Source organism: Oncorhynchus kisutch, linkage group LG13, assembly GCF_002021735.2.
Source record: "Oncorhynchus kisutch isolate 150728-3 linkage group LG13, Okis_V2, whole genome shotgun sequence".
In the NCBI taxonomy this organism is placed as follows: domain Eukaryota; kingdom Metazoa; phylum Chordata; class Actinopteri; order Salmoniformes; family Salmonidae; genus Oncorhynchus; species Oncorhynchus kisutch.
In genome coordinates, this window is record NC_034186.2 from 46825593 (window position 1) to 46847277 (window position 21685).

A 21685-nucleotide genomic window follows, 5' to 3' on the forward strand; every position below is an offset into this window, starting at 1 on the left:
ACATTGTAGGATTTTTAATGAATTTATTTGCAAATTATGGTGGAAAATAAGTATTTGGTCAATAACAAAAGTTTATCTCAATACATTGTTATATACCCTTTGTTGGCAATGACAGAGGTCAAACGTTTTCTGTAAGTCTTCACAAGGTTTTCACACACTGTTGCTGGTATTTTGGCCCATTCCTCCATGCAGATCTCCTCTAGAGCAGTGATGTTTTGGGGCTGTTGCTGGGCAACAACTCCCTCCAAAGATTTTCTATAGGGTTGAGATCTGGAGACTGGCTAGGCCACTCCAGGACCTTGAAATGCTTCTTAAGAAGTCACTCCTTCGTTGTCTGGTCGGTGTGTTTGGGATCATTGTCATGCTGAAAGACCCAGCCACGTTTCATCTTCAATGCCCTTGCTGATGGAACATCTTGTCAACATAATTTTACATACTGGGACTATTGTAGTTCTGCTTTTTGTCTCACCTAGGAACGGCAGGCAAAATTCCGTCGGCAGGCAAAGATTTATTTGACAATCCTACCTGTGTGCTTTAAAGTACATAGCGAACGACAGAGCAGCGGAATAATTTAGTGAGTCGTCAATTTAGCTCATCATTAGGTTGGCTTTCACAATTGAGGAAGAGCCATAGAAAGAGAAAGATGGTGCACTTACACAATCCTTACCGACAGCCTAAATGCCAATTTATGCTTGATCCAAAAATGTGGTCGGGGGCTTCATAAGGAGAGTGTGACACAATTGCGGAGCTTTTGCAGAGGCTCGATCAAGCTCCGTACCGTATCGCTGTGCGGCTCTCAAATTTTGTAACGATGCAGAGGGCTCCATATAGCTTTGACATGATTGGTTGATGGTAGGTGGGTGTGGTACGTCCTGTATAAACACAAACTCACTTACTTGACAACATCCTTCTGTCACGAGAATTTGTATCCCAATGGTTGAACTCAACTATCACTATAGCTTTGACCAATTCCCAGAAGTTTGTAATACCCTGGTTAATGAAGAATTAGACAAAGCCCCCAGTCTGCAATAGTTTAGTTCTTTGTTCAGAGTACTCTGAAGTCAAAAATGCAAACACACGCTCACTTTTCTACCTGCCTGGCAGTTTCTAGCCGTTCCTCTCCTCCCTAGATTAGAGGGGCTTTGGAAGGGCCCTCTATCCTGTTGTCAGTTTTCAGAGTTATCACAAGTTGACAGTTCAGTTAGCCTTGAATGTTTCAACTCTACCCAGCTCATATTGCGAAATAGTAACACAATGGTCTAGTCACACACATTATGGAATTATTACTCTAACACATTTCATACAATTACATGATTTCAGGGTGGAATCCTTTAGTCATTACTTTAAACATATAAATGCCTTTATCACCTTCACAATAGCTCTGCTCTGTCCACTAGCAGAATAATTATGAAACCCCTGACATGTACAGAGGCTGCATTGCAGTAAATTCTGTGTGGCCACTTCAGATGTCGGATTGACCATGCAGAGCCTTTTAAGTTGCTGGCGCACACACACAGTCTCCTGGAGGACGTTCCAGGCACGGTTGTCCCTGCTGTCAACACTGCTGTCCACACTGCAGCCTCTACGGATCAGTAAGCGCACATGCCTGACATTCCTCTCATGTGCTGCCACGCTGCAACAGCAAGGCTGGACACTGTGTCGCTGTGAGACTCGGTAAAGTCCATACTCCTTACTTCTCACCCGAATGACTCTGACAAAAAAAGTGGGGTGGATATGATTTTTAAATTTTTTATATTTCAGTAATTTAGCAGACGCTCTTATCCAGAGTGACTTACAGTAATTGCATTCATCTAGGTGGGACAACCACATCACAGGAATAGTAAGTACACTTTTCCTCAATATAGTAGATATCAGCAAAGTCAGCAAACTATAGCACAAACATTTATAGCACAAACATTTCAATAACCTAATATTCTGACTTTCACGTATAGTTATCATTACTTCTCTAGCTAGAAGAAGAAGTAGCCACAACCCTCTAGTGGAGGTCCTGGCTAAGGCGCAAACCAATTGTTTGCTTTCTAAATTTAGTTTCACACGTGTACACTTCCTAATAGGCCATATTAATTCAACAAAAAATATGCTTGGAAGCAGTGTAGCTAAATATTCTCATCTTTTCAGCTGTGTTTGCAACATTGACATAACACCCACATTAAACCACTTCTTCTTCTATGGTATTGTGACAGACTGCAAACAATCATTAGAGGTGCATGCCACCACCTATTGTACAGGTGGTAAACTATAGAATAAAAAAAAAGCATTGTAGAAAAGGGGGGGAAAGAAACGTCATCATCCAAAATACAAAAAAAATAGACACATTAAAAAACCCATCCCACTCACATTACAATTCAAGTCACATCCCTCACAGGCTAACGGGCCTGTGAGGGCGGAACATCCTTTGACATGATTTCTTGCAATGCCTCGGCTGTGAACTCAGTCCCAAAAAGTGCCCTGCTGCAATTTTCTCTGATTTCTTCTCCATTTTTGCTGTGCAGTTTATGACCATCCCTCGGTTGCGGAGAAACATTCACTGATGTGAGCTCTACTACCATGACTTCTTCAGCTCCACTCGCTCCTTCGACTCTTCTCAATACCTCCAGGTAGGAGACACACTGGAGAGCCCTTACTCTTGCCACCTCTGTCTCCTTCACCCTAACAGGGCAATCCGTGAATTCAGGCACATGTTCCCCACTACAATTGCAACATCTAACCTCCACTGGCATTCGATACTCTTCCCGTCTGCATACACTTGACCAATGTCCATATCGCCACGTAACACTCACTTCTGTCATCATGAAGTGCTTCGAGAGGCTAGTTAAGGTTCATATCACCTCTACTTTACCTGACACCCTAGACCCACTTCAATTTGCTTACCACCCCAATAGATCAACAGACAATCCAATCTGTTGCACTGCCCTATCTCATTTGGACAAGAGGAATACCTATGTAAGAATGCTGTTCATTAACTACAGCTCAGCCTTATCATTAAGCTTGGGGCCCTGGGTATGAACACCGCCCTGTGCAACTGGGTCCTGAACTTCCTGACGGGCCTCCCCCAGGTGATGAAGGTAGGAAACAACGCCACTTTGCTGATCCTCAACACAGGGGGCCCACAAGGGTGCGTGCTCAGCACCCTCCTGTACTCCCTGTTCACCCATGACTGCGTACCTCTAACTCAATCATCAAGTTTGCAGACGACATAACAGTCGTAGGCCTGATTACCAACAATGATGAGACAGCCTACAGGAAGGAGGTGAGGGCCCTGGCAGAGTGGTGCCAGGAAAATAACCGCTCTTTCAACGTCAACAAAACAAAGGAGCTGATCGCAGAGGGAGGACACCGCCCTATCCACTTCGATGGGACCGCAGTGGAGTTCAGCCAAGTTCCTTGGCGTACACATCACTGACAATCTGAAATGGTCCACCCATACAGACAGTGTGGTGAAGAAGGCGTAACAGCGCCTCTTCAACCTCAGGAGACTGAAGAAATTTGACTTGGCCCCTAAGACCCTCAAACTTTAACACATGCACAATTGAGAACATCCTGTCGGGCTGTATCATCGCCTGGTACGGAAACTGTCCACAACTACTGGTACAGTCTGCCCAACGCATCACCTTGAGGTAGAAGCTGTATTTTAGTATCTCACCCCCAGCTTTGATGCCCAATGCCTGCCCTCCAGAACACCTACAGCACCTGATGTCACAGGAAGGCCAAAAAGATCATCAAGGACATTAACCACCCTAGCTATAGCCTGTTCACCCCGCTATTGTCCAGAAGGTGAGGTCAGTACAGGTGCATCAAAGCTGGGACTGAGAGACTGAAAACAACTTGCATCACAAGGCCATCAGATGGTTAAATAGCCATCACAGGCACATTAGGGGCTGCTTCCCTATATACATTGACATGAAATCACAGGCCAGTTTAATAATGGAACACTAGTCACTTTAATAATGTTTACATACTGCTTCACTCATCTCATATGTATATACTGCATTCTATTCTACTGTATTTAGTCAATGCCACTCCGACATTGCTCATCCTAATATTTGTACATTTCTTAATTCCATTCTTTTACTTTTAGATTGTGTGTATTGTTACATACTACTGCACTGTTGGAGCTAGGAACACAAGCATTTCGCTACACTCGCAATAACATCTGCAAAAAATGTGTATGTGACCAATAAAATTAGATTTTACATTTTTTGCATTTATGGCACTGAAAGGGTTTGAATGCTCTTACAGGGTATCTCATATAGCCCAACTTTACATGAGAAAGGAGTGACTCTTCATCAAAGAACAAAAAAGTATGGATGAATTGAATTTCTTCATCACGCCATCTACCATACGGATCAGTTGACATGCACCAACCACACCACCTACTTCCTCAGGTATTACATCTGCACACACTATGTGCCACCCCCAGAGAGAACCTTGATTGGCTCTCTACGATCCATACACAACTTCCACTCATATCTTCTTGAGGCCCGAATATTCTGAAATCGAAATAAGCCCACTTTGTGACCCTCACCAACGTCACTTCACCCAGTGCATCCATGACATTCATGGAGACTTCTCAGGTTACATTATTCTGAAACCCTCACTCGGACTAAAAACAAGTCTAGAACTTTCCTACATTGCCCTTGAAAAAGTATTCACACCCCTTGACTTTTTCCACATTTTGTTGTGTTATAGACTGAATTTTCATGAATTAAATGTAGATTTTATGTGTCACTGGCTTACACACAATACCCCATAATGCAGAATTATGTTTATGTCTGCAGTCATTAAGTTGTGAACCATTCAGAGGTGTGGGGGTCAATGGGAAGGGACGGGGCAATTACACATAGGGGGAAAAAATAGAACAATAGAGATGCAGGAGGAGTGGAGAATGCAGGCAACAGAAGTGATGACAGAGTTTACTATAAGTTATAATAAGGATGAATGGCGCATTGTTAAAACAGTTGGCTACGTGCACCATTGCGCAAAAGGAAAGCCCAGACCTCTTGAGAACTGAAGTAGCCAGGCTAGCTTAGGCGGAGAAGGACAGTAAAGCCTGGAGTTGGGACCCATAAACCAAGGCCTATTTGTTTTCATTCAAGAAGTCAGCAGTAAGAGAATTATGGGCCCCGGAGCAGTGGGCAGGGATGCTGATCTCGCAGAAGACTAAGAAACTAAAGGCCAAAATCTTATCCTGGTAATCTTATCCACGGGCACGGCAAAGCATTTCCACACATGGATCTTCGATAGCAACAAGTCAGTAAGAGCCCAAATGTACCAATTAATACGTCTGACCAGGCATGGGCTAGAACCAGAGAAAGGAACCGATGCAGTCATCGAAAAACTGGTTATGGACAGGTGTCTCAAAGCCCTCGCACCCGAGATGCAGTGAGTGGTAGGGCAAGGCAACCCCAAGACAGCAGATCAACTGGTCTAGCTAAAAGACTTTCCAAGCCACCGTGGAGCTGGTGAGCACATCTAGAGCAGATCGGCCTGCACCGGTACCAATGCCCAGTCTAAAGATTACGCCAGAAAGGCCCCAGGGAGACCTGAGCAGGAGGCGAGAGAGCACCCCGAACCAGCACAGAGGAGCACAGAGGAGGTACCTGTCCACCCGAGATCTGCGAGAGACTATTTTTCCGGTGCAAGGAGCTCGGGCATACACTACCGTCCAAAAGTTTGGGATCACTTAGAAATGTCCTTGTTTTTGAAAGGCACATTTTTGTCCATTAAAATAACATCAAATTGATCAGAAATACAGTGTAGACATTGTTAATGTTGTAAATGACTATTGTAGTTGGAAACTGCATATTTTTTTAGGGAATATCTACATAGGCATACCGAGGCCCATCATCCGCAGCCATCACTCCTGTGTTCCAATGGCACGTTGTGTTAGCTAATCCAAGTGTATCATTTTAAAAGGCTAATCGATCGTTAGAAAACCCTTTTGTAATTATGTTAGCACACTTGAAAACTGTTGTCCTGATTAAAGAAGCAATAAAACTGGCCTTCTTTAGACTAGTTGAGTATCTGGAGCGTCAGCATTTGTGGGTTCGATTACAGGCTCAGAATGGCCAGAAACAAAAGACTTTCTTCTGAAACTCGTCAGTCTGCTCTTGTTCTAAGAAATGAAGGCTATTCCATGCGACAAATTGCCAAGAAACTGAAGATCTCGTACAACGCTGTGTACTACTCCCTTCACAGAAGAGTTCAAACTGGCTCTAACCAGAATAGAAAGAGGAGTGGGAGGCCCCGGTGCACAACTGAGCAAGAAGACAAGTACATTAGTGTCTAGTTTGAGAAACAGACACCTCACAAGTCCTCAACTGGCAGCTTCTTTAAATAGTACCCGCAAAACACCAGTCTCAACATCAACAGTGAAGAGGCGACTCCAGGATGCTGACCTTCTAGGCCGAGTTGCAAAGAAAAAAACATCTCTGTCCAGTGTCTGTGTTCTTTTGCCCATCTCAATCTTTCTTTTCATTGGCTAGTCTGAGAGATGGCTTTTTCTTTGCAAATTTGCCTAGAAGGCCAGCCTCCCGGCAGTGTCCCCTTAATGACAAATCTATGCCCATCGACCCTTCCTCCGGTCCAAGGGGCGTGCGTCCATGTACTATATCCCCACAGTGTTGGACTGCAGAGGGAGCCCCGTCCATGATTGTCCAAGGAGGACCCAGATGTAAGGCTCGACTCAGGTAGTATGATTACCCTAGTTCTGTCACACTTAGTACAGGAGAGAGATTTGTGTCAGAAACAAATGTCAGTCTCCTGTATCCATGGGGATACGTGTAGATACCCAGTGGTGCAGGCTACGTTAGTTACTCCCGAGGCAAGTGCACTATGAAGGTGGGGGTGATGCATAAGCAATGTGAAGCAGTCACTGGTACACTCAGAGAAAACGCATCCCCAAAAGGATTACTGCATAAAGAAGGGCTTACTGTACTGGGTGGTTAAGAGAAGGGGTGAAGTGCTAGAGCTCTTAATGGTGCCTAGAGCATATACTGTAGAGACCCTGAGTTGTACGTGGTGCATTCGCATGTGTTGGGAGGCCACTTGGCAGTAGAAAAACTAAAGAGCGCATCATGAGTAGATTCTACTGGACCCGAATTACTAGTGATGTAAAGGAGTAATGTGACCAGTGCCATGTTACCAGTGCCAAAAGAAAGCCCCCACAGTCAATTACAGAAACCCGCTCACCCTCCTTCCCATCACTGAAACGCCCTTTGAGCTTGTTAGCCATGGATCTGCCCGTTGGCCACAAATATATACTGGTGGTAATGAAAGACTTGTGTGTCTTGTACCAGATTAAAAAAATAGACAAGTGTATATCATCCTCAGACAGATGGTTTAGGAGAACGCTTGAATAAAACACTAAAGATGAAACGGGACGAACTGGCACATGTTTTTTGCTCTTAGGGAGGTGCCCCAGTCGTCAATGGGTTTCTCCCCGTTCAAGCTGGTATAATGGAGGCCACGCCATGCCGAGGGATCCTGGACCTCGCCAAAGAGGGGTGGGAAGCCCAGCCGTGTCCACACAGAAATCTGATTGAGCATGTTACCCTAATGCGAGAACAGATGGCTACGGAGTGGCCAAAAGTGAAGGAACACATGGAGAGCGTGCAGCAAGCGCAACAGAGAGCCTACAGCATGACTGCGCAGACCCAACGTTTTAATGTAGGAGATAAACTACTCCTTTTAATTCCGACAGAGGAACAAAGGTTCTTAACTCAGTGGAGGGGTCGATACGAAGTAATAGCAATAGTATCCCCTGTAAACTACAGAGTTAAGCAGCCAGTTTGACGAAAACCTGAACAGCTATACCACATCAACCTTATGAAGGAGTACCATGAGAGAAATGGAGATGTTATGTTCTGCTCCCAACAAGAGCAACCTCCACCAGAGGAGAACCTACGGGCCCTAGTGGACAGACACGGGGGGGTATCCTCTTCCCTCCCAGGGAATACAGATCACATCCAGCATCATATATACACAGAGCTAGGCAAGAGAGTAAACTTAAGGCCTTACAGAATCCCTGTAAATTGCCAGAGAGGGAGTGAGAGAGTTATCATGTCATCCCACAGCGCCTGGTCTAGTCCGATAGTTCTCATTCCAAAGCCAGACAGAACTGTGAGATTCTATAACAACTTCAGTTGACCCTCCTCTACACTTAACGTCACTCCAGTTATCACTCCTTTCAACTGTGTCCTGCACCGGAGAGGAAAGCAAGTCATAGTTATTGTTCCCAGTCGTGTGGTGCGGAGCGCAGGCTCCCTCTGGATTGCAGAAAGGCAACAAAAAAAATCTACACGATTCCAATTTGAGTCACGACCCAACATTTAACCTCTCCTCCAACCAATTTGACACCACATATGGATCAGCCAGAATACAAGGATCTATTCTCGCCAAATACCTCACTCCCACTAGGACAATATCGTCTTCATCACCATCTGAATGAGGCTCCATCTCGGCAGTCTTCACTCCACCTGCACCGCAGTTAATTCATCCTCACTCTCATTATGTTAAATTTCCTTCTGCAGCACTCCGTATATACTCTTAATATGTTGAGCTTTCTTCCTTTTTTCCCTGCCTGCCTTCTTACCAACCTCTATGGGTTCCTCTGCTCTGTGGCCATCTCCAAATCCGACAACCATTTGGGCGTAGTTCTACCTGCCATCTTGTCCTGTCCACAGCATTGTGCCGCTGTTCCACCCTGACAAAAACTCAGCTACCACTCAATGGTCCAGATTTTGAATGTTTTCCTCCAACGTCCATGTCACAGGATTCCCCAAAATATGCGTGAACGACTTACCGGAGCCGCGTGCAAAAGCCAAGCTTAGCCACAATTTGTTGATTTTCGAAAGGATCATTGGTTTGTCAGTGAAGTGCTCTGAACTGAGTAAGGATTTTGTTTGACCCTTTCTTGAACCGGCCGAGTACCATTCTGTGAACATTTAAATATGTAATTTTGATTTTTGTAAGTTAAAAAGCCAACTCTTCCTCTGTTTACAACGCACCTCGCTACCGCATAGATCGGAATCCCTCTGGACCGATCGCAAACTATTCAACCCCTTTGTTATGTCAAGCCTAAATACTTGTTTTGAATGACTACCTCATCTCTGTACACATACAATTATCTGGGAGGTCCCTTAATCGAGTAGTGAATTTTAAACACAGATTCACCCACAAAGACCAGGGAGGTTTTCCAATGCCTCGCAAAGAAGGGTGCCTATTGGTAGATGGGTAAAAAATTTAAAATAAAGCACAAATTGAATATCCCTTTGAGCATGGTGAAGTTATTAATTACACTTTGGATGGTGTATTAATACACCTAGGCACTACAAAGATACAGGCGTCCTTCCTAACTCAGTTGCCGGACAGGAAGGAAACCGCTCAGGGATTTCACCATGAGGCCAATAGTGACTTTAAAACAGTTATAGAGTTTATTGGCTGTGATAGGAGAAAACTGAGGATGGATCTGTAATGGAATTTTAATGTTTGTGCTAATTTCTGTGTTCTATTTATGTGCTGTTCTATAAACCAATATCTGTGTTCATGCAAGTGGCTGACTGAACAAATCCTCACTATCAGTAGCTGCAATTTGGCATACGCCCAGACCTTGTTTTGAGAAGGAGCCTCGTGAGGTATTGGTCTGTCACATGTTATGAATACAGTATTGGTCGGTCACATGAATGAAACAAAACGGTAATGATTAATTAATTATGCAAATATAACGTGTCTGTGTATAGCTGTATATAAGACAACTGTTGGGACTGCCCAGGCACAGCTCCTGATTGACATGTGTACTATGGTGCATTGAGTTGGTTGGAACCTCTCCAGCGCTGACAAATAAGCAATGATTCATTTAAGATTGACTTTGAGTCAAGAATTTCCACGACAGATCAACAACATTGTAGTTACTCCACAATACTAACCTAAATGACAGAGTGAAAAGGAAGCCTGTACAGAATATAAACATTCAAAAACATGCATCCCGTTTGCAAATAAATGTGTCAAAGAATGCAAGAATGTGTCTTGAATGCAAGGTGTTGTGTTTGGGGCAAATCCAACATAAAACATCACTGAGTAACACTTCATATTATCAAGTATGGTGGTGGCTGCATCATGTTATGGGTATGCTAGTCATCGTCAAGGACTATGGAGTTTTTTGGGGATAAAAATAACGTAATAGAGCTAAGAACAGGCACTCCTAGAGGAAAACCTGGTTTACTCTGCTTTCCAACAGACACTGGGAAAAAAAATCGCTTTTCAGCAGGACAATAACCTAAAACACAAGGCCAAATATACACTGGAGTTGCTTACAAAGATGACATTGAATGTTCCTAAGTGGCCTAATTAGTTTGGACTTAAATCCGCTTAAAAATCTATGGCAAGACTTGAAAATAGCTGTCTAGCAATGATCAACAACCAACTTGACAGAGCTTGAAGAATTTTTTAAATAATATTATGCAAATATTGTACAATCCAGGTGTGCAAAGCGCTTAGAGACGTACCCAGAAAGACTCTTCGCTGCCAAAGATTCTAACGTGTTGATTCAGCGGTTAGAGAAGTCAGATTTGAAAATTCCTAATAAGACACTCTAGTCATCTAGCCTAGTCTCCTTTGTGCACAAAACATCCATTGAATTATTCAAATATTTGTCACTCACAGGTCGTGTTCGGAGAATCAAAATTGTGATGTATCATGGGTAAATTGTGACTAACAGAGCTACAAATAACAATGAGTCGTTATTTATGATGCAAGGTGATTTGTAGATCAGTGAATTGGCAATCGCCTGCACTGTCGACTGCAATGTCGAACAAGTCCATTAACATTTTATATCGGTTCGTGCTTTCCGGGATCCTTGGAACAACCCTAGCCAGTTAAATGTTACATTTAAAATGGTTAGAGTTTAGGGTAGGGACATCCCAAGGAAGCCGAATAACACTTTCCACGTTTTTGGATGACGTGATGAAATCAGCACTGCTGCTCCATGTGCACATGTGATGTTGGTCCCACTGAGGTTTTGGGCGTGTTCGAGCTATCACTTTTGTCAAGTTGGTGACCATCGTTGGACACCAAAAGTGTGGTTTGATGATCCATGGCTTTATGATGAGAACCTTGCCGGAGACCTGAAGACATCTGTTAGTTTGACATCACCAGACCAGCTGCGCGTGTCTCGGCCATCAAGCATTTAGATTGTCTATCCCCACCAAATGCTTTAATGACACGCAGGTTAAAATACCAAAATCAACTATAACTGTATTAATTTGAGTCCAGGTTGAAACACACATGAAACATTCATTGACATTTAGCTAGGTTGCTGTTGCTAACTAGTTTGTTGTGGGATATTATTTTAGCTTAAGTGCATTTGATCCTTTTTTATCTGGATATTTGTATTTGTATTTCACCTGGAATCACCTGGTCAGTCTGTCAGAGATCATCAACTAGATTCAGCTGCAGAACGATTTGTTCCTTGAGTGGATGGTCGGGGGTCCTGAACTTAATTACAAATAATTTGTAGACTGCAAATTGACTGCAAGAAGCCCAAACAGACATGTTTGACAAAGACATAATCATTGCAAACCTTGCTTCCATTTGTATATGATCTCGTCTCTCTATGAGAATACACGGGAACAGACTTCGTAAAATAAAATCACTTTGTGTACAACAATTGTTTTTGCTCAGAAAACTTTGGGGCCATATAAAACTACCCGCCAGCTGGGGAACCTTGGTCTTTGTCATGTAAAGAGCAGGTGTTCCTAATGTTTTTGACACTCAGGTTGAAATACAGTGCATTCGGAAAGTATTAAGACCCTCAACTTTTTCATAATGTTGTTAGGTTACAGCCTTATTCTAAAATGTATTAAATAAATGTTTTCCCTCATGACAAAGCAAAAAACATGTTTTAAAAACAGATACCTTATTTACATAAGTATTCAGACCCTTTGCTATGAGACTCGAAATTGATCTCAGGTGCATCCTGTTTCTATTGATCATCCTTGAGATGTTTCTACAACTTGATTGGAGTCCACCTGTGGTAAATTCAATTGATTCGACATGATTTGGAAAGGCACACACCTGTCTATATAAGGTCCCACATTTGACAGTGCAAGTCCGAGAAAAAACTAAGCCATGAGGTCAAAGGAATTGTCCGTAGAGCTCTGAGACAGGATTGTGTTGAGGCACAGATCTGGGGAAGGGTACCAAAACATTTCTGCAGCATTGAAGGTCGCCAAGAACAGCCGCCTCCATCATTCTTAAATGGAAGAAGTTTGGAAGACTCTTCCTAGAGCTGGCCGCCCGAGACAAACTGAGCAACTGGGGGAGAAGGGCCTTGATCAGGGAGGTGACCAAGGACCCGATGGTCACTCTGACAGAGCTCAAAGAGTTCTTCTGTGGAGATGGGAGAACCTTCCAGAAGGACAACCATCTCTGCAGCTCTGCACCAATCAGGCCTTTATAGAGGAGTGGCCAGACTCCTCTGTAAAGCACATGACAGCCCACTTGGAGTTTGCCAAAAAGCGCCTAAAGGACTCTCAAACAAGATTCTGGTCTGATGAAATCAACACTGAACTCTTTGGCCTATATGCCAAGCACCACGCCCTGGAGGAAACCTGGCACCATCCCTACGGTGAAGCATGGCATTGGCAGAATCATGCTGTGGGGATGTTTTTCACCGGCAGGGCATGGTAAACTAGTCAGTATCGAGGGAAAGATGAACAGAGCAAAGTACAGAGTGATCCTTAATGGGGTCCTGAGTGCTCTGGAGCAGGTTCTCAGACTGGGGTGAAGGTTCACCTTCCAACAGGACAACGAAACTAGGCACACAGCCAAAACAATGCAGGAGTGGCTTCAGGACAAGTCTTTGAATGCCCTTGAGTTGCCCAGCCAGAGCCCGGACTTCAACCTGATCGAACATCTCTGGAGGGACCTGAAAATAGTTGTGTAGCGACGCTCCTCATCCAACCTGACAGAGCTTGAGAGGATCTGCTGAGAAGACTGGGAGAAACTTCCTAAACACAGGTGTGCCAAGCTTGTAGCGTCATACCCAAGAAGACTTGAGGCTGTATTTCGCTGCCAAAGGTGCTTCAACAAAGTACTGAGTAAAGGGTCTGAATACTTATGTACAGTGCATTTGGAAAGTGTTCAGACCCCTTTACTTTTTCCACACTGTGTTACATTACAGCCTTATTCTAAATTTTTTTTTTTTTAAATGTCCCTCATCAAGCTACACCCCAAAATGACAAAGTAAAAACAGGTTTTTAGACATTTTTTCAGATTTATACCATTTCAAAAACCGTTTTCTCCTAACCTGCTACGTTAATTCACCTAACCTGCTGCATTAGTTCTCCTAACCTGCCACGTTAGTTATTCTAACCAGCTATGTAAACAAACCATCTGTGGAAACAAATCATCAGTATGACCACACCGAAACCCTGACACTTTGATTTGTCCTTCCATTGAACTAAAAGTGAGAACTCCACTCATCAAGCAGGCCGAAGATAGTGACGTTGACCCATCATGAGACGATAATGGTGTAACCCATTTAACCCACCCAAAAAACAAAGGAGGGAACAGAGCTGTGTTCTTTTCTCATTTCCTGCCAGGACGTCCTTTCCCCCCATTCATCCTCCCCTTCCACCCTTAAATCCACCTCCTCCTGCTCTGTCTTTTCCTTGCCTCCTTTCCCTTTCCCTCCGTTTTTCTAATCAAATCAAATGTTATTTGTCACATGCGCCGAATATAACAGGTCACCTTACAGTGAAATGCTTACTTTTTGCCCCCTCTCTCGCGTTGATCTTTCCTCTGCATGCGGCCGTCCACCACTTTGAACTTCCCCTTGACGCCGCACAGCCGACGCACCCGCTTGGTTCCGGAGCCCTTCTTGGCCACAACGTACTTGACCTCTCTTTTCCCTTTACCCACGCCCGCCGCCTTATAGATACTAAAAGAGAGAGAGAGGATGAACTTCACTTGCTAATGTAAAATGGTGGTGGTACATGCCACTGCCAGAGGAGATGTAGCTGGCTGCCACAGGTATAGTAAAGTAAAAGTTGGTGATGGTACATGTCGTTGCCACAGGTGTAGGAGTGTAACATGTTTATGGTACATGTGGTTTTTATGGTGGTGGTCGTACCTCTTGAGCTCTTTAAAATGGAGTACCTCTTGAGGTCTTTTAAGCTCTTTAGCTCTTGAGCTCTTTAAAATGGTGGTCGTACCTCTTGAGCTGAACCACTCAAGCACCTCGCACTGGTCCTCCGAACTCACAAACCTGAACACACACACCGTCACACTTGAAAGCAGAAATAATACAAGGCATGGCTAAATAAAATTACTATTGTTCATTCATATAGTGTGCCTGCAAGCGTCATTAGTGAACACACACACACAGTAATCATCTAATCTTGCCTGTGAAAGGAGCCATCTACCAGGTCCCTCTCTCGCTTCTTGGACGTGGTGATCTGACAGCCCAGGGCCATACCATCTGAATTCATGACGCAAACACGCTTGCCGGGGGTAACACACGCACACCAGTTAAAGCTTCAGAACAGATTAAACCTAGCCATTGGTCGAAACAGCTATGAGTCACTCTGTAAGGCCCTCCCCCTAGCCATGTTTTCTTTACTCACTGGTGCTCTGCACTGGCACCACCTGGAAGTCATCACCGTTGGCATCACCTTGAATACCGCCGGACCCTTTAGCCTTCTACATCTGAGCGAAGCTCCTGTAGACCACACGTTGTTTACACTTTTAGCTGATCTTGGCAAAGTGCATAATTTGGTCATAAGCCAAGTGACAATGTCTACCAGCATTACCCCCATTGGAATCTGTCAAATAATAGACGGTGCCATCTAATATCAATCTAAAATCAAATCTAAGATACACTACATGAACAAAAGTATGTGGACACCTGCTCGTCAAACATCTTATTCCAAAATCGTTCATATGGAGTTGGTCCCCCTTTGCTGCTATAACAGCTTCCACTCTTTTGGGAAGGCTTGCCACTAGATGTTGGAACATTGCTGCGGGGACTTGCTTCCATTCAGCCACGAACATTAGCGAGGTCAGGCACTGATGTTGGGCGATTAGACTTGGCTTGCAGTCCGCGTTCCAATTCATCCTGAAGGTATTTGATGGGGTTGAGGTCAGGGCTCTGTGCAGGCCAGTCATGTTCTTCCACACCAATCTCAACAAAACATTTCTGTATGGACCTCGCTTTGTGCACGGGGGCATTGTCATGCTGAAACAGGAAAGGGTGTTCCCATAACTGTTGCCAGATAGTTAGAAGCACAGAATCGTCTAGAATGTCATTGTATTTATTTTTATTTTTTATTTGACCTTTATTTATTTAACTAGGCAAGTCAGTTAAGAACTAATTCTTATTTTCAATGACGGCCTAGGAACAGTGGGTTAACTGCCTGTTCAGGGGCAGAACGACAGATTTGTACCTTGTCAGCTCGAGGATTTGAACTTGCAACCTTTCGGTAACTAGTCCAACGATGCAACCACTAGGCTACCCTGCCGCAATGCTGTAGCGTTTAAGATTTCCCTTCATTAGAACTAAGGGGCCTAGCCTGAACCATGAAAAACAGCCGCAGACCATTATCCCTCCTCCAACAAACTTCCCAGTTGGCACTATGCATTCAGGCAGGTAGCGTTCTGATGGTGAAGCGTGATTCATCACTCCAGATGAACACGTTTCCACTGCTCCTGTGTCCAATGGCGGTGAGCTTTACACGACTCCAGCCGAGGCTTGGCACTGCTCATTGTGATCTTAGGCTTGTGTGAAGCTGCTCGGCCATGGAAACCCACTTCATGAAGCTCCCAATGAACAGTTATTATGCTGACGTTGCTTCCAGAGGCAGTTTGGAACTTAGTAGTGAGTGTTGCAACCAAGGACAGACGATGTTTTCGCGCTACAGCACTTAGCGGTCCCGTTCTTTGAGCTTGTGTGGCCTACCACTTCGCGGCTGAGCCGTTGTTGTTCCTAAACATTTCTACTTCACAATAACAGCACTTACAGTTGACCGGGGCAGCTCTAGCAGGGCAGATATTTGACGAACTGACTTGTTGGGTAGATGTTATCCTAAGATGGTGCCACGTTGAAAGTCACAGAGCTCTTCAGTCATTCTACTGGCAATGTTTGTCTATGGAGATTGCATGGCTGCATGCTTGATTTATTTTTACACCTGTCAGCAAAGTGTATGGCTGAAATAGCCAAATCCAGTAACTAGCTGTTTGCTATCAGAATCCTGCAAAGTCGTTAAACTAAGTCTATTCATTAATAAGTCAATTGACATGAGCCCTGACCTCTCGTCATCCGAGTCGCTGCTGTCGTCAACATCATCCGAGTCGCTATCCCCCTCTTCCCCAGCTTCCTTTGATGTCCCCGCGTCTTCCTCCTCCAGCTGGGCCGTCCCCAGCTCCTCTTGGGCCTTTCTCTTCTTCCCCTTGGCTGGAGACAAAACAAAGGTGTTACAAAAGGTTCATCCAACACTCTTCTCTCACTTTCCTTCACTTTCTCTCCATGGATGAATTGCAATAGTCTAAAGTGGAGTCCTCTCCTTCAAACGCACTGGTCGGAAAACACAAGATAGGTGAAAGTAATATGGTGGATTATTACACCCATCAAATACTTTCATGCAATGATGGAAAGGAGATGAGGGGAGGAAGCCACTTGAGTATATTGAAATGCAGCCATGCACTATGTACCTGTGGGGTCCTAGTTCTGTAGTACCTGTGTCTGCCGTAGCTCGCTCTCTGCATCTCCTTCCAGATCCAATTCAGAAAACATGTCCTGTGGAGGTCAAACAGGGACAGGAAGTCATATCAGATCAGAGGTCAGAGGTCACGGAGTAAGAGAACCAATGGGTTTATAATTACAACAGTCATTTTAAAGCACTATATATGGATGAGGACATCTGTGTGTAAGCATGTTTGTGTACTTTGGTGCAAAAAGTGCAAATCAATCCCAGAACAACAGCAAAGGACCTTGTGAAGATGTTGGAGGAAACAGGTACAAAGTATCTATATTCACAGTAAAACGAGTCCTATATCGACATAACCTGAAAGGCCACTCAGCAAGGAAGATACCACTGCTCCAAAACCGCCATAAAAAAAGACAGACTACGGTTTGCAACTGCACATGGGGACAAAGATTGTAGTTTTTGGAGAAATGTCCTCTGGTCTGATGAAACAAAAATAGAACTGTTTGGCTATAAATGACCATGATTATGTTTGGAGGAAAAAGGGGGAGGCTTGCAAGCCGAAGAACATCATCCCAACCGTGAAGCGTGGGGGTGGCAGCATCATGTTGTGGGGGTGCTTTGCTGCAGGAGGGACTGGTGCACTTCACAAAATAGATGGTATCAATAGGGGGGGAAATTATGTGGATATATTGAAGCAAAATCTCAAGACATCAGTCAGGAAGTTAAAGCTTGGTCGCAAATGGGTCTTCCAAATGGACAATGACCCAAAGCATACTGCCAAAGTTGTGGCAAAATGGCTTAAAGACAACAAAGTCAAGGCATTGGAGTGGCCATCACAAAGCCCTGACCTCAGTCCTACAGAAAATTTGTGGGCAGAACTGAAAAAGTGTGTGCGAGCAAGGAGGCCTACAAACCTGACTCAGTTACACCAGCACTGTCAGGAGGAATGGGCCAAAATTCACCCAACTTATTGTGGAAAGCTTGTGGAAGGCTACCTGAAATGTTTGACCCAAGTTAAGCAATTTAAAGGCAATGCTACTAAATACTAATTGAGTGTATGTAAACTTCAGACCCACTGGGAATGTGATGAAAGAAATAAAAGCTGAAATAAATCATTCTCTCTACTACTATTCTGATATTTCACATTCATAAATAAAGTGGTGATCCTAACTGACCTAAGACAGGGAATTTTTACTAGGATTAAATATCAGGAATTGTGAAAAACTTCCGACTTCAACTGTAGGTGTTATCAGTGCTGTTACCTACCCTGAGAGAAGGCATCATGCACCCAGTTGGCTCCAACATTTCGAACTCTGTCGTTTAGGACTATGTGCACCTTCCATGTCTGGAGCTCCTTCCAGAGCCTGACAAAAACAGCAGTGATGTCAAACACACAAATTCATTATTGCCAGAATCTTGTAGTATTTAAAATTTTAACCGCAATCCTGTATGGTCAAGTAACACACTGACACTCATTTGACCTCTGACCTTAGCATAAGCACCTACCTGTCGGCATTACTCTGTGGTGATGTGCTCTGTCAGAGCGACCACATTGGGAATAGCCTCGATTGGGACCAAGTCGACACCTGAGAAAAGAGAGGAACGTCATGACGCCATAAAAAAAACTATCACATCATGTTTAACTGCGATAGTAGTAATATAAAATGAATTAGCTGGTATACAGTGCATTCGGAAAGTATTCAGACCCCTTGACTTTTCCCACATTTTGCATCACAGCCTTATTCTAAAATAGCTACAAATGTTTTTTTCCGCTCTTCACACAATATCCCATAATCACAAAGCAAAAACAGTTTTTTTGAAATGTTAGCAAATGCTTAAAAAAAAAAAATGAAAATACATTTTCCGTTCAAACTTTCCGTTTGAGTTATATTAGGTTTTATTTTATTTTAAATATATAAAAAAAACACAGGGCTGTAACCCAAACAAAGAGCGAGGTGTTAACCTCTAATAAATAGACAGGACAAGACCAGTAATAATAAGTGCACGCTATGACAGTAACACGCAAGCCAATACAACAGAGCCGGCTCGGGTTCTTACTCAGTACTTTGTTGAAGCACCTTTGGCAGCGATTACATCCTCGAGTCTTCTTGGGTATGACGCTACAAGCTTGGCGCACCTGTATTTGGGGAGTTTCTCCCATTCTTCTCTGCAGATCCACTCAAGCTCTGTTAGGTTGGATGGTGAGCGTTGCTGCACAGCTATTTTCAGGTCTCTCCAGAAATGTTTGATCCGGTTCAAGTCTAGGCTCTGGCTGGGCCTGTCATGTCTTGTCATATTATGTCTTGTTCCTGTTCTTTCTCTTCACTCTGTCTCCCTCTGCTGGTCGTATTAGGCTACCTTCTCTTTCTCTCCTCCTCCAGCTGTTCCTCATCTCCTCTAACTACCTCGTTCACCCTTTTCCCACCTGTTCCCTTTTTCCCTCTGATTAGGTCTCTATTTCTCTCTCTGTTCCTGCTTCTTTCTTTGTCAGATTCTCGTTTGAGTTTCTCATGCCAGAAACAAGCTATCGTCTCGTTTGCTTCACCCTTGTCCCGTCCTGTCGGAATCTGCCTGGCAAGTACATCCTGTACTCAGCTAACTGTCTTATCGTTTGTACTGTGTCCAGTTCATCTGATGCTACGTGAGATCAGGTACCACTGTTCCTCTACGACCCGCGCCTACCCAGAGAGACCTGCAGCCTGTCGCCGCTAACCCAGCTGTTCTCCTCTGCTGCTAAGAAGGGGGCTCTTTTGTAATTATCAGAAGGACTTTTTGTTTCATTTGTCGCCCTCTCTGCGGGTTGTCTATTTTTTCATTATCTACATCTGAAGAGGATCTATGTCTTCCCTGTGTTTACATTAAAGGACTCTGTTTTTGTTAAACCGCTTTTGGGTCCTCACTCAAGTGCACAACAGGGCCACTCAAGGACATTCAGGGACATGTCCCGAAGCCACTCCTGTATTGTCTTGGCTGTGTGCTTACGGTTGTTGTCTTTTTGGAAGGTGAATCTTCGCCCCAGTCTGAGGACCTGAGCGCTCTGGAGTAGGTTTTCATCAAGGATCTTTATACTTTGCTCCATTCATCTTTCCCTCAATCCTGACTAGTCTCCCAGTCCCTGCAGCTAAAAACATCCCCACACCCTGATGCTGCCACCATCATGCTTCAGTGTAGGGATGGTGCCAGGTTTCCTCCAGATGTGATGCATGGCATTCAGGTCAAAACGTTCAATCTTGGTTTCATCAGATCAGAGAATATTGTTTCTTATGATCGTAGCGTATTTTGGTGCCTTTTGGCAAACTCCAAGCGGGCTGTCATGTACCTTTTACTGAGGAGTGGCTTCCATCTGGCCACTCCTCCATAAAGGCCTGATTGATGGAGTGCTGCAGAGATGGTTGTCCTTCAGGAAGGTTCTCCCATCTCCACAGAGGAACTCTGGAGCTCTGTCAGAGTGACCATTGGGTTCTTGGTCACCTCCCTGACCAAGGCCCTTCTCTCCCAATTGCTCAGTTTGGCCAGGCGGCCAGCTCTTGGAAGAGTCTTGGTGGTTCCAATCTTCTTCCATTTAAGAATGATGGAGGCGACTGTGTTCTTGGGGACCTTCAATGCTGCAGAAATGTTTTGGTACCCTTCCCCAGATCTGACAAGCAAAAACAACAATACTTAATTGGAAGACATGATAGGTCTATGATTAACATGTTTTGTTATTTAGCAGATGCTCCTATCCAGAGAGACCTACAGGAGCAATTAGGGTTAAGTGCATTGCTCAAGGGCACATCGACAGATTTATCAACTAGTCAGCTCAGGGATTTGAAGCAGTGACCTTTCGGTTACTGGCCCAACAGTCTTAACCGCTGTGCTACCTGCCGCCCCAATCATATTGCTAAAGTACAACTTGACTATCACTCAATAGGGTTTGAGTGTATATTGAAATACTTTACAGGTGACGATGCTTGCTACTCACCAACCACCTGGAGCTGCACACAAGTCCACAAGAGCCCTGGACTTCTGCAGGAACTGGAATTTATGGTTCAACTGAATAAGTTTAACTGAAGGAGTGGAAAGCAAGTATTAAACACATATAACAAGCCAATGTCTACATAGCTAAGTTAGCTGTTTCAAAACAAACCAGCTGGCTTCAACTACTGTATCAGAACCCTGAAAAGCCAGTTAGAAACTAACGTTACTAGCTAGCTATGTTATTGAGTATTGATGGCTAAGTATATGGGTCAAGTGCACCCGAATCACTGGTTGGCAACATTAGGTACATTATATCTTCTCAAACTCAGAAGCACACATTACAGCCAGAGTAGCTTTCTGTATCTTTAGCTAGCTAGTTATGTTAGTCCATTTAAATGGGGCTAACGTTAATACTAATAGCACGATGTGTATGGAGAAAGATGACAGATCCTACCTGTTTCCTTTGCTAAGTGGTGGAAATGATATTTTCTGGTCTTTCCAACTTTGAGTTTGTTCCACATGTTTGCTGGCGTTGTTGATCACTTAAGACGAAAATTGTGCGTTTCCTTTGGAATAATATGATTTACATATGACAGACACATATCGTCAACCACCTTCATTAAAACGGAACACGTGTGGCTTCTCTGCGCATGAAATCTAACTGGCATATCAGTTTGACGCCTGGAAACGTTATTGAGTTGTTGTAACTAAAAACAGTAGGCCTTTAATTTGTATATGTAAAGTACATTCACGTTACATTGTTTTTGATTATTATTCAATTAGTTTTGTCAGTTTTTCTACGTTAGAATTTTAGATGATGTTTTAAACTGTCTGTGCTTGACAAGATTGTATTATATGAAGAATCAAACCCAACATAATAAAGAATAAATATTTTTGAAACTGCAGGAAACGTGCAGTAACTGCAGTTGACTGTGGTATTTTGGATGCAGTAATTGCAGTATAACTGCAGTTCAACTGCTCCATTGTTCTGCAGTTATACTGCA

The 21685-nt window shown here is 43.9% G+C and overlaps 1 protein-coding gene across 1 annotated transcript; it reads right to left on the bottom strand.

The window, feature by feature from the left end:
• Positions 1-351: 351 nt before the first annotated feature.
• LOC116376711 (uncharacterized) lies at positions 352-16844 on the bottom strand. Its single transcript, XM_031838077.1, has 5 exons — positions 16829-16844; positions 16327-16471; positions 14153-14287; positions 13790-13960; positions 352-2670 (listed from the first exon to the last, which is right to left on the bottom strand). The coding sequence occupies exons 1-5, from the start codon at positions 16842-16844 to the stop codon at positions 2388-2390; spliced, it is 750 nt and encodes a 249-aa protein (XP_031693937.1). The 3' UTR covers positions 352-2387.
• Positions 16845-21685: the final 4841 nt, after the last annotated feature.